Genomic DNA, 14,437 nt, shown 5'->3' with positions numbered 1-14,437 from the left:
TTACCCCCACCCCCGTCTGTTTCAGCAGTGCCTATTTTTATCATGCTGTATGCAGGCAGTGTCTCAGTATTTCACGATTCACATCAATACTTTATGAGCTCTTTATGCCATGACAAAGGTGTAATACTATTTGTTGCAAATGTTGAGCTCTGCGGAATTCCATAAAATTGTATTAATGACTAGTGTAATATTTGTGTTAATTCTACAGGTAATTCACTCTTCTGGATATTTCGAGCTGCAGTTGATCTCCATGAGCAATTTAAACGGTGAAGTATCTAAGGGAGATTGTTGTGACGGCAGTAAATCCCAACATCATCCGGATTGTTCTTTGGACGAATGTGACACTTACTTTAAAGTCTGCCTCAAGGAATATCAGGCCCGAATCAGTCTCCCAGGACTATGCAGTTATGGCTCAGGATCTACTCCTGTTCTTGGTGGAAATATATTTTCTTTAGTGACTTCAAATGGTCCCCAGCAGAAGTATAACGATGTTGGCAGGATTGTGATTCCTTTCCAATTTGCCTGGCCGGTAGGTTGTTTTTTCTCTGTTGCTCAAGTAAGGTGCAACTTGCTTTCCTATTGGGATTTTTCTCTTGCTAGTTGTCTCCAAGATGCTAATGTAACAACTTGGTTATAACTTATGTCATTACATTTTAAAATGACGAAATTTTTGTTTAATGCTGGGAAAGAATTCACTGTTTTGTGGCAGTTTTAGCTCAGGAGTTGGTACCTTTTTGGCGTTCCCCGAGAATGGGGGAAGGGAAGTGAACAGGTGCAATATATTTGTATTTGAAATTAATAAATGTGCCCCTTTAATTCGCTTTTTTTATCGTTTCACGCATTATAGCTTTTGTGTATATATACAAGAACAAAGTATAAGTTGCAACTTCAACCAGCTTTACAGCAAATACTATTTTATTTTCTTAAATGCGTGTTAAAACGTGGTCTTGCGGATCGTTTCTGAGAGTTGACCCCTCCCCCCTTCACCTTAAAAACATGAACCAGTCTATTAAAATTTGAAAGGTTTCGAGAGGAGCTTCTGATATTCCTCTGAGCGCCGCTGTTCGACCTTTGGCGCGAGACGCGCGCGGGCCGCGAGTCTCAAGTGAGCAGGGCGCGTGTTATAGCAAACCACCAATCCTTCCCCAAGTAACATTGAAATGTGACGTCATATAGTTTAATGTGTCCAAAAAGAACTTAAAGATTGGATTACATTTTATGAGTTACAAACGCAGCTGCATGTACGAGGTGTCATGTTGTTTTCTTACTGCATTGCAGTGTGCGCGTACGAAAGTGTTTTATTGGGAGTTATATGTGCAAAGATTTTTTTCGTCTAAAAACTGCACCGTCCAAGTGTGTGTTGGTATTAATCAGTGGTATATACTGTATTTCCATTTTATGATTGACTGCACGGGTGTAGCGAGCACATTCCATTTTGTATCAGCAAGCTTCCCCCCCCACACACACATATGTCACTTAAAAAGGGACACCTCTCAAAATTCTGCCATCCCAACCATTTAATGAATGTAAGTAACATTTCAGCAGTAGTTTTCCGTAAAACTATTAAAAATATTGTTTTAAGTCTGCAATATTGCATCTGTTAAAGGCACTCAGACAGATGTCGATATGTTGTAACCCGAAAAAAAATCCATGTTGATGATGCTGAGAAAAAAAATTACTCCCAGTACAAAGAGTATGTCAGTCTACACCCACTGTTGAAATGTTATAGAATTCTCGGACAGGTAGGCAAACCCTTAGGAACATTACATTGGAAGGAGAAAAAAGACGAATTAATTGTATCTTGACACACGCGCACACTTTTTTGCTGGTGTAAGGATGCGGTAGTCTTTTTTTTTTTTTTTTCTCCCAGTAGTACCCTTCGAGCTTCAGTGTTACCATGACGACCCAGTAAAAGTGTGATTCTAATGCGCAAGTGGCAGGTGACGAAGCTCCCTTCGTAATTTATTTGGTTTTGAAAGTTATATATTTATTTACTTTTTCGGTGTTGTATTAAAGAAATTCAACACTACTTTTAAAATTGATGGCGTGGGCATGTTTTGTGTATAGGAAACTGTGTCCCTGCATACAGTCCATTTTCTCCTGAGGGAGTCATGTTGGTATTTTTATTTAGATTAGAATGTTTATCTAGTGTATGGGGGCGGCAAGCAATCAACACTCCCTTGTACTGTTACTGGAAGGGTGTGGTCTCTAAGTATTAACACTGTTTGAAATGCAGTATTCTCGTATAGCAGTTCTTTAATGATGTTTTAATAATTGTAAAGGTAAACAGTTTTTCTTTAGCTGTCTTCTGTAACTTACAGGCCTTTCTATTCGGAAGCAGCATGTTATTCCGTTTGAGCTTATAAATTGATGAGTGACGCACACTTTAATACGGTAAGGTACATACATGAAAATACCTTTTTAAAGGTTTAGTATGTATGTTTCCAGGTGACGTTAAATCCGTGCCGGAGATTGGTACAACTTCAGTGTTTGAAAATGTAGGATAATCAGATTTATACTTGGCTGTCTTCATTCATTCAATGTGGCCTTGTCTAAAGGTAGTCACGTAAAGTGTTCAAAGTGTCAGGTCTTTAATTGTTGCTTACATACAAAACAAAATTATAAGCAACATATTACTATGTCAGGCTTGGCTGTTTTCAAAATTATTGTTCATATTCAGTCTGTGTTAACCAGTCAGTGTTGTACTATACTTAACACTTGCCTTTTTTGACAATTTCGGTTTACGTAAAATAGGGAGGGGGCTTGCGCCCACATTTGGATTAGAAACGTAGCGTGAGTCGGAGAATTGATTAGACGTCTTCCCAGAAATCCCTTAAGATGTTTTACTATGCTCACCTCTTAAGTTTCACAAGTCCTCTCCCAACCCTATTTAATTTTTTTTAATGAATCTCACTGTGTGTAGCGACTAGTGTATTATGTTAAATAGTACGAAAAGTGGTCATTAGCAGTTTTTGTGCTGTCTAGCTTTGGATTGATATGTTATGTCACAGATTGGCCCGAATTACTTGCTAGGCAAAGCAAAACAATTGTGTCGAGGAGACTTGTATAGTGTCTTAAAACACTGACACGTACATGAATATTATGCTGTTTACATGAATTAATGGTGGTACATTCATTAAGACCCAAGACCTATCGCTGAATAGAGGAATGTACTAGGTATGTCAAAGTGAAAGTTTTCTGGCTTGATTTACATATAGAACCGGGGAAAAACAGAATTGTTTGTAATAAGTGCATCAAACATTATGTCAGTGCACTTTATGGGGAACTTGATTGTTTTCAAAGTAAATGTTAGGGTGTGTCCACTAGCAGGCTATTTTCTTTGAGAAAAGGGGTGTTCACTGTTAGGAAGAGGCTGGGAAAAAAAAACACCACTGATGTACATCTCTCTATTCACTGGCACATGGGGTCAGGGTGGCTCATAAACTGTAATGATCTAGAGTCCATGGAACATAGCCAGGTGGCTAGCTCTGCTGTAAATGTAATGTCCCGTGTGTGAAGTGGCTGGATGGTCCTTCAGTGAAGCTCAAAACATTTACACAAATTGTCTTAAGATGCACACAGTTGCTCTCTCTTTGTATTTGAGTATCTGCAGTACAATTTTCTTTTGAACAGGGTACCTTGTGCATCCTAACCTAGTACAGTGCTTCAGTGCAGATGTGAGCAGTGAATCTCAAAACATTGCAGAGTCCTCCAAACTTGTTTCTGTGTATTTTAATGTTCTTGAGGAAACGTGTATTGCTATTAGAAAAGAGCATTACATGATATTTAGGATTGAACCTGCTTTTGTGACATTTAAGGAAGGTGTCCTGGCCAACTGTTATAACCTCCCTTAACAAACTGTTTTCTGTCTGCTTTCTGCATCTAATCATGGTACTTTTTTGTGTAAACTGCATTGTCATTGTTGACACTTTAATGTTGTGGAAATTCAAATGCAGAAATTCAAATGCAGAAGTATCATGTGGAGAGGTAACTGAAACCTTCAGATTGGGGGTGAGAGATGGGGGGACTACCTAATTCATGGATTGAAAGTATTATGTAACTGCGTGTATTAATCTACTACATTGATTATTGATCATGTGAGGAAGCTGTTTCCATTGTTCTGTTGCATAGGCTGGCCTGTCTTGATGTAGAAGTAGACGAGTGGTATTTGCTCTCTTGCCACCATGCTTTAACCAAGTAAAGTCATTGCATCTTCTGTGTAATAGCACTGCAGAGACTGTTTAGAAATACTCGTACCTTCTGAGATTGCTCCCCTTGTACGGTACTAGCATCTGCAATATATAAAGGCTTTCATTTCTGTTTTGAGTCTGAATTGGCTAGGTATGCTCTTCAGTCTGATATTTGTGCCTTTGCTGTTACCCCAAACAGCTTTTGATTTATTGCTGCTTGAGCTTTGAGATCATCAAATGGCTGTCATTTTTGTGTTATACATGGGAATGACTGCTAGGATTCTTGTTTTGTGGGGCTGGAATCGGCTATTGTGCATTATCTTTAGTCTTGCCATGATTATAACCAAAGCAAAGCCTCTGGAGGTATTTTTAGGTAAAGCTTATTTTGAATGAAGATCCTAGCAGCATGGTGTTTCTGTATAAATGGTTTACTTTTGCATTTAGCTGTGCATAATCTTGGCTTTGTGCTGTTCTTACTGCTCCTGAAGATCCATGTTGGACTGTTTGATAGCGCTGGCAAAATAGGCTTGATTGTATGACTTTGGAGAGAGTAGTTTTGGTGCATAGTAGAAACCACATCTGAGAGAACACCTAGAATGTCCTGTCTTGTGTGTATTTAAAAACTGTAAAGCATTTCACAGTTTGCATGGCAATTTCCTATATAGCTGTATTGCTATCTGGATCACAGTCATGTTTCCATTTCCAGTAATTTATCTAGGGCTTTATGAAAAGCACATTGCTTTTCAAGGTGTATGGGCAAGTACATCCATCTGTTGCAACCCATTTTTGTACATGCTCGTAGAGTAAAGAAAGCCTCTATGTAGTAAAGCCTACCTATAACTTCTTAACTGTCATTATAGAGATGAAATGTGTGTCTATACATTGCTAGAGGTCTGATTCATTGTGATTGTGTTTAGGATGTGTGAATTTTTTTCTGTGCTCTGGTAACCGGGTAGTACCCCAAGGGTACTCAACATTTTTTTCACATGTTTATAACGGAATAGGAGGAGTAGAATAAATGTTGGTATACAAAGCCTCTTCTGCACTGTGCCACTTATCTTGACATTGTCTGTGGCTGTTCTATATACAAATACATTGCATCCTGCAAGATATCTAAATTTATGTGGTGAATGGTTGGTTGATGAGCAATGATTATGAAAAAATGAAACTGCATTTATAAAAAAAACCTCAATTTTTGTTTCATTTTATTTAGTGTTTTTTGTGTATAATGGATATTGCATACATCATACTGAGAGTTTGTAGAAGTAGTGTAATTTTGAGTGAGTGTTTTTGGCTTAAAATGCTAATTTCTGTGACATGGTTTCCACTAGGCACAAGGTCCGAATTCCTTAAATTTTGTGGTATTTGCAAGGTGAAAATGTAAAATCCTTCTCTAATTGTGGGTGGGGACCTAGTTTCACTTTAATTGCATGCATATGTACGTGTAGAAATGGTGGTAGTCTATATAGATTCTATTTCACATGCTCCTTTTGCTGCTGCCACCCCTGTATTTTAACAATCCGTACAGTTTTACTCCTTGATGATCAAGCCCGTCTAGTCTATACACTTAATTTTATTTTTTGAAGTGTCATCTACACAGTAGTTTCTACTAAGTACAACTGAGTAAGAAATATTGTCGTTTCCTACTTTAGCTTAATTACTTTAAGCTAAGCAGTGCTGTGATTTCCTCTTTCTGTGGTGTGCTACAAGCCGCAAAGGATTTAACTTACACATGAAAAGCATGTGGAAGAACTTCCAAATGCATTATTGCCCAGTTATGCAGATAAAGAATATTACACTTTAAACCAGCTAGCCAAATATTTGTCTACATTAACTGAAATGGCTGATGGTCAAGATATTTTATTGCATGTAATTGCACAAATCCTTTCAACAGTCCTAAATTCATGAAGTTCATTAGGATCAGGAACTCTGTCTATTGAAGTGTATGTATGGTTTGGTTTGCCTTAGTGTGCCAAACACTGCATCATGTAGGTATGTTTGTGCTCTTTGTTTTTTGGTGTTCTTTGGGGTAACGCTATGTAGTGCCAGTTGGAATACAGAGACATGGCTTGCAGGCCCGAAGACAACATAGATTGTGTCATTTACAGTGTAAGACAAACTTCTTCCCATATAGATGCTTTGAGATCTTATGGTGCTGTATATTCATCTTGTTTTGATAATTTGTGTTGTCTGGTTTTAATTTTTTGTCTACTTGGCCAAAATGTCCTTTGATTACTTGGTCTGAATACTTTCTCCCTCTGGTGTAGTGTTACAAAAGTCATTTCTGTGTGCTGGTTTCTTTTAAACAGAGCTTTGTGTTCAAGAGGTAACCAGTGCCCTTTAAAAATGAAAAAGCAGACCTTACATATGTAGATTGAGAATGGGTCATGAATCTTTAAGAGCTTTAGGATTTTTAAGATTGTGGCCACTGAAACACTTGTAAGTGTGCTTTGCAGACCAAGCACGAAGAAACTGGTATCCTCGTGCAGGGACGAGCCCTGCAGCTAATTTTTTTATAATTTTACTTGGAGTTTAAAGATTGTCTGAAAGGCTCAGTAGCATTCTGTGTGTGTATATGCTAATTTTATTACCTTAAGTGTCTTAAGCTTGAGTATGGTGTGTGTGTGTGCGCATGCATGTTTTTGTTGCGAACTCGAGCCTGAAAATGAGGCTTTCCCATGAAAATGGTTACAAGAATGCATTCTTCTGTTTGTACGTGTACTCGGATTTCTTTTCTTCAGAACTCAAAATGTATATTGATAAATGTCTCTCTGTCTTGGCTGGATCTAGTTGCGTAAAAACTATTTCTGGTAAGGTGAAAGTTGTAAGCTTCATGGAGGATGTATTAGCCACACACACTATTATGGTAAGCTTCATGGAGGATGTATTATCCACACACTATTATGGAAAGGAAGAGGCCTTTCCTTTCTCCTTGTCTTGTCTGTTCTATTGAGCCTGGTAATCAAGATTTTCTCCTGTATGAAATGCTCAAGATGCGATATACTCTGGATGAAACTGTAGTACTTTGCTCCATGTGTTTTGTTATAAATTGCATGCTAACACTCCACTGGTACACCCAGCTTCTACTTGCAAGTTATGCCATTAGAACTTTAAACAGGGAGTTATACACTTTTTTGCAAATATTTTCTGGTACTTGCGTATTATCACAACCACATTTTTCAGGGCAATACCGGTTTGTTCCCAGTCATGAAGACCGTGACATACGTTTGTAAAAGAGCCCTTGTAAAACACTCAGCCAGCACAAGAATTACTGTAAAAATATAATTTCCAAATTTCAGGCAGAAAAAACGCCCAAACATATAAGCAACCAGCACAGAAATTACAACCCTGAGCCTATTAAAGTAAATATTAACTGACGTCATCACAGAAACAAATTCAGAAAGGCTTCTTTCTTCCCTATCAACTCTTTGACCATAACCGCTAGCAAGGCTTAAAGGTTTTGAAAAGAAGTGTATCGCAGATGCAAGGTAAATTTAAAACAATGCAATGAACCTTACAGAAATGGAAATCGACCCACTGACTCAGCTCTTCTGTCTTTAGTGTTCGTTAACAACTGTAGTCAGATTAAAGACAGAATGCTGGCGGTTGTACTAAAGACCAAATCACAACCCTTATTTGACAGCATTTACTGCCAGGAAAAATGAACGTTCAGTGCACTTGCCATAAGCGACGTGCTGTCAGTAAAGTGAAAACAGAAACATAAGTGTGTTTCTTAGATGTTATTGATAACACACCAGAAAACAACCTCGGCTTTTAAAGAAAATGCAGTATAACATTTAAATATTACTGAACATATTTTGACTATCAGTAAGTAACCGGTATTGCTGTGAAAATGTGGTTGCGTATTAAGTATCTATTTTCCATTCCTTTAGTTGCACTCGAGCCATGACAGTGTTGCCAAGATGGTGAACATTTTTTATAGGAGTGAGTAATTGCAATGTGAATGTGCCTGAATGTGTCTGAAGAGCAGTGAGAATTGGGGTTCTTAAATGTTTGTGTGAGACTTTAATTGTTTATATAGCTATTGGCATGGCTGGAATAAGAATTACTTGATTTAAAATTGTGTGTATGTGGTGTCTGTCTTGTGACTATGGGAGCATAGGTTTATTGACAAGTACTATGCTGTTGGCCCTAGGGCCTATATAAGCCTAGCCTAAAGGGTACTCTGTCTTTCGCTACCCAAGAAAATTATTTTCCTGTGCCCCTGTCGAGCAGAGCTACAGACGTGATCCCCAGGGTGAATTTCCTATTTCCTATCAAATCAAGATATTTCTTGAAGATTGCTAATGAGGAGCTTTGTTTGATATATATATATATATATATAGGTAGTTTGTTCCCGAGTATGGGAAGTCTCTGGGACAGGATCTATCACTCCAGCATGTTCTGTTTACTGTGGTGACTAGGTTTAGGTCCCTAGAGCGTGTAACTCGGAGGGATTGGGATTTCTTTAAGTGGAGCATGTCCAGCAGCTCTGGGTTTGACATAGCTTTGTATGTTGGGTAGAGATCGCCTCTGAGTAGGCAATATGCAACTGAGTAAAGCTGGAGTTTTTTGAGACTGTCCGCATAGGGCATATGTTTTGAGACCTGTAATCCTCTTTGTGATGTGTTTTTGCGGCCTTTCCAGTTGTAGATGTCTTATGAGGTACATGCCAAAAAGTGCATTGTACTCTCTAATGGGTCTAAGGAGTGACAAGTAGAGGGGAACAATGATCACCACTCCCCCCCCCCCCCGGATGAGAAACCTTTTGTGATGAGGTGTGCCACATAGAAGGATTTCCTGACTACTGTGGCGATGAAGAAGAGACTACTGTCCACCTGTGTACCAAGATCTCTTTTATACTTTCCGTGTTAAGTAGAATAGCATTGCAGCCCTTTATACTAAAATTGCTGTTCATGACTTTTGCCCCAATTGTTTTGTTTTGATAACTAATGGAGCATCTTTCTTGAAGTAACATCTGGTTACTTCAGAGCTTAAGACGTCTGTGGTAAAGCATGTGATGTTTTCTAGTTGTGGGGAATGTGTTGCCATGTAGATGCTTCATTGCTAGGAAATTCAGATTCGGCCAAATTTCCTCGGTTAATGCTTTAGTGATACTCTTGCCTTATCCCATAATGTAAGCTTTTTGCATATTTCAAGTTTTGTCACTAAGCTGGAAGGTAATTTTTTGCAGGATATTTTAGGATTTACTACTACTGTGCTCCTCTTTGGAGTAGTAGCAGCAAACGGTGACGGTCAGATGGTGCTTGCTTGTTATCTTTGTTTTTTTTTTTTTTTTTCAGTTTACTCCCTTGTATGAAAGAGGGTCAAATTACAGGATTCCATGCAGAGTGCAAATCGCTGGCTAATCGGCCGGTTACGTTTGGGTGGGTATCTGAGATGCACCACAGGGCTGTGTACTGACATGTTTCTTTTCTGACTGCTCGGATGTGTGGAAATGGACTGTTTAAGATGTGCCAGTGATTCAGATCAAAAAGATGTTGAAGTTCTCCAAGATATTCTGCAGGAGACATTGTTTTAAAAAAGATATCCTGTCTTAAAAAAAAAAAAAAAATGACTCCACATGTATAGCTCTGTGGGCACTGGTGGACAACTTTAACTCGTGTCTGCCAGAATTGGAAAAGCATATGCTGTAGTCTTATCTGATTTTAAAAGACCTACGTGGTCACTTCAGGGAGAGAGTTTTATGCATCACTTGCCTAATTACAGAAAACGGTGCTGCACTTGTAACCGCCAAAACAACTAATGAATATGTATAAACTGAAAATGTACAGATAGCCTTAGAAAAAAGGAAAGGCGCTGGAAAATGTCATTCTATATTCTGTTAGTTCTAGGTTTTATTTGGAGGTGGTTTCTGATCCCGATCTGTGTGGACCATTAGCTGGTGAGCTTTGTAGGGTACATGGAGTTGACTTCTGCTTGGTCCGTAAGGCAGTGCCGGATCGGATTCTGTTATTTTTTCCCAGGGAATGATTCACTGGGGCAGGTAACATTGGATCAGTGATCCTATTACTAAGACCTGTATTACCAATAGAAAAATGTGACTGATTATGGAATGAACTTCCCCTTGCAATCGAAACATCTTGATTTTACTTGCTTTTTTTTTTTTTTTTTTTCCAGATGGAAAACATTTTGCGTGTGCAAGTGTGAATAAACATGTTTTTTATACATGCGTGCACATACTGCATGTGTGCATATACAAAACTAGAAAATTGCCATGTACCTTCATAGATGACAAAGTGAAAAGAGATGTTGTAGTTTCTTTTGCCACCACTACATATTTGTGTGCTGCATATGGTTGGTTCTATGTACTAGGGACCTAAGAGGTTTCAAAACCTCCCCCAGGAGTTGAGATTTTTTCAGGCTATGAGTGTATGATCCAGAGTGTTGCTATTGTTTCACTGTGATGGTTTTGTTTCTTTCTACTTCGGGTTTACCATGGAGGTTGCCTTTTTAGTCTTTCATACTAGTTGTTACTGCCTACATCAACATAAAGAATGGACAACTGTCCAATTTCTTAAATATGACCTGTGTTTGTCTCTGTCTTTGTATTCAGGTTATCGCCTGCATAACGTGTTTAGGAGTATGGGTTTCTTAAGGTGGAATCTGATATGTTGTAGTCTGGTGGCATGCAACATTAATGGACTAAAATTTGTTTTGCAGTATTATATTTATATTTACTTGACTCTATTTTAGTCAGTGAAAAACTGGGTTATCTGCCTCTTTTTGGTAGGTGTACTTTAAAACTTGTTTCCTAATTTGTTCCTTTAGTTGTACCATTTCTGATAACTTCAGAATGTAAGCAGCATCATTTTTGTGTAGGACTGCTTTTGATTAGGTTGGTTAGATGCACTGAATGAAAACCAGCATTTCTAGAAACTTGCTTCAGTGAGTTGTATGGTTGCCTAGTAAAATCTTTGGATAGGTAGCAACTATTCATACGGTTGTTCTAGGAGTCTGGTTTCAATTGGCTGGGTGGTTTTAACAACTTCTAATACATTCAGAGAAAAAGTACAATGGCACATTTGCAGACTCTCCTGAGAAATGGATCTTTTGTTTCTGCATAGCTAAACTAAGTGCATAATTTGCAAATGTCAGGAAATCTCCCCTTCCACTTTTTTTTTTTTTTTTTTTTTTTTTTTAATACTGTATTGCCTTGGTGCAGGGTGGGTTTGTAGTTAAGTTAGCTCAATTAAAGCTAACAGAATAGTCTGTGCATATATACCGAGAAGCAATCCACTGTAATTTTATCTAGGGTTTATTATAAAAGGATAAGTTGCACAGTAGGGAGATTACGTGCCTACCACCTGTTGTCATTTTAACAGTTGTTCTCCCTCCTTCAGTTTCTCTTCTGTTCTCTTTGTATGGCCAGGATTGTATTGAATGTAAGGTTTTGAGTTTTTTTCACTAGTAATTATTAGCTAGCTGCTCATTCCACAAAAGATTGTGCAGAACTCTTTAACAAAAAGTGGTAAAGGTCTGTATCTCCTTCATTAATTGTAGTGTGTTATATATCCGAAAGTTCATATTTAAAAGTAAACTAGAATAGCTGCCTGAACTGTTTCATCTATTAGTTGTACAGTTGCAGTGTCTGTTTTATTGCAGCTGTCTCAGTTTCTTCCACATTTCCAACTTTGATCCTCCATCTGCTGCTTTCAGATGCTACCTTGCCCCTCTCTCCACATGTGCATGTATGTGTACCCACACACACATCCCCCATTAATTCCTGTTCCGCTGTGCAGAAAATAAATAAAAATTCCCACCTATTTGCCCCTATTCTCAGTAAGCGTGCATCATCCTCATCTGGCTACGTCAAGGCTCTACTTTTAGCCTGCTGTTATAAAGTCTCATGTTTTATTTTGCTGCTGCCTTTTTGGGCAGTATGCCAAACTTATACAACAAATGCTTATTACTATTCAGAACCAAGCATGCTTATTGAACAGTCACATCAGCACGCCCATACCAGTAGAAAAAAGTCTGCCCATTGAAGTTTGGTTGCTCGCTCTGTGGTACTGTCTGTTGACTGAGTAAAGTGCAAGAAAAATCAGGTACATTCTGCAAAAAAACGGATACATTCTGCAAAACTAAACATACAGAAATTAACCTGATTTTTTTTTTTCCTTGTGTTTTGTGCTGTCCTTCATACGTCTCTACTTTTTTTTGTTTTGTGTTTAACAGCAATGAAGATTCTGTTTTCTGTAACTTCTCGTTCTGTAATTTCTCGTGTTCTGTGAACACTAGTCCCACACGCATGCCGCCAGGACATCATTAGGGAGATGATGATCCGGAAGACGACGGAAGTGCCATAATGCAAACAGATTATTTAAGAAGACAGTTTAACTTTTTTAATAGGGATTGTATAATGACAGTAATCACTGTTCTTTTTCTGGGTATGTAAACGCAGCCAACCGTGGGTAAATCCTTAATCACTGGCTTTACCTTCATGATCAGACAACACCAACCGTGGGTGAATATTGAATTACCATCACACAGTCATGAATTATTGCTCATTTATACATATGCATATAATTACTATGCCTACTCTTTTTAACAGAGTAAAAAACCATGCCTACCATTTTACACTATTAGGTCCTAGAAAATGTTAAGAGTATCATACTGTCAGAATTGCCTTGCAGTCAGACTCCTGAGAGAGACCATAGTTTTGCTTTGCAGTGTTTTGTGCTAATCATTTTAATGGCAAATAATAGGACCTGACTTTTGAGGTGTTTTCTGCTATACAAAAAATTGTATTGAATATTCTACAAATGTAACGTGGCTGCCTGTTTTAGTGTAATGCAGACTGCTAGTCTCTTATCTTCAACATTTTAAATGCAACTTATTTGCCATCGGGTTCATTTTGTGCATTACCAAATCTGCTGACATTTCTTAAACTTGGAGCGCTCTTTATTCTTTGTAGCTCTTTTTATATTTTGTTTTAGCTTCCAACACACCACTTTGTCATGTGCTGTGTGCTCATTTCAGTGATGCATGTCAGGGGATTACATGGAAGAACTTTTTATTTTATTAAAAAAAAATCTCATCCAAACTGTTTCCTTTTGTACAAATTTGACATCAGCAGGCTTCCTTTACCTTCCACACAACTTTGGAAGATTGCCTTTTTAGGCACATCCTGTTTGCTTTGCTGTAACTTGTACATTGCTCGAAACTCATGTAGTGTAGCCTTTTTTTAATGCATCTGATTACTCATCCTCCACAATCATTTTACAGTTTCCTTCTGGGATTGTTTAAAACGGGATTTCCTCAACATCTGTGGAAGGCATTTGGTTGCTTAACACTGATGCCAGATCTGGTAACAGTGGTGTTTGAGCATTAGCCAAAAGGTAGCTAGGGTGTGAGAAGATATTGTAGTACTGACAGTGGTGGAATGGCTGTTAAATGGGGCTTTCATTCATGTTCACTGATGTGCAGACCTTTTGGCAAATTTTACTTAATTACTTGTGCAGGTATGTCCATGGGGAAATTGTGCAATAAGTTAGACATCATAGTTTGTGATAGTTCGTTCTTTCTCTTACCCTTTTGACTGGGGTAGTCCCACTAGATATTAACCGGTCAAATTTCCCCTAGTAGTAAAAATACAATGTTGGGTCTCCCTTGGAAAAGGGCTTATCTGGGAACTTCCCCCTATTTTTGATATGTGCCATGAGATCTTTTACATCCAGTTGAGCCACTATCGGCTTGAGCAGATGGACTTCGGTTTACTGTCTCATCCAAAGGACAACACACTAGAGTTCAGCATCCCCCTTGTATGCTGCTGCAGTGTCAGCAATTGCTCTATCTACTGTGGGACTAGAACCCGTAGCTTTCTGCATCAAATGCAGATGTTCTAATTGTTGTGATACTGACAGTTACTCCATATCTCCCAGTTATATCCGAAGCAGAATCTGCTTGCCACCTGTCACCTCTGTATAATTACAGGACCGGCCTTCCCACTTTCTGCTATACAGCTATAGTTAATGGTTGCTGCCCGGGTCATATTCTAGATTTCTTTATTCATATTCTCACTTTGGATCAATGTACATATATTGGTCTCTGCGTATGCACAAACATTTGATCCCCTCATCTGCTCTGTACCTTTTGATTATCATCTTATTATTTTTGCAAGTCCCCCTAGAGAGTATTCTTACATGTCTTAATCTGTATTTTTGCAAGAGCTTGTATCTTTCACTGTTTGCTCTGGAAATGAGCTATAGTTAACACTACCTTTG

General features: G+C 38.4%; 1 protein-coding gene across 1 annotated transcript in view; it reads left to right on the top strand.

Annotated features, from left to right (window-relative positions):
* Nucleotides 1–14,437, top strand: part of JAG2 (jagged canonical Notch ligand 2) — a gene marked incomplete in the record, with an annotated part of 565,751 nt that overhangs the window by 687 nt on the left and 550,627 nt on the right. Inside the window, 1 exon segment of the mRNA XM_044074368.1 lies at nucleotides 209–529. Coding sequence (XP_043930303.1) covers nucleotides 209–529 — 321 coding nt within the window.

This window comes from Protopterus annectens, chromosome 6.part0 (assembly GCF_019279795.1).
Source record: "Protopterus annectens isolate FY-2018-M chromosome 6.part0, PAN1.0, whole genome shotgun sequence".
Lineage (NCBI taxonomy): Eukaryota > Metazoa > Chordata > Ceratodontiformes > Protopteridae > Protopterus > Protopterus annectens.
Note: the sequence above shows the minus strand (reverse complement) of the source record. Positions and strands in the feature narration are given on the sequence as shown.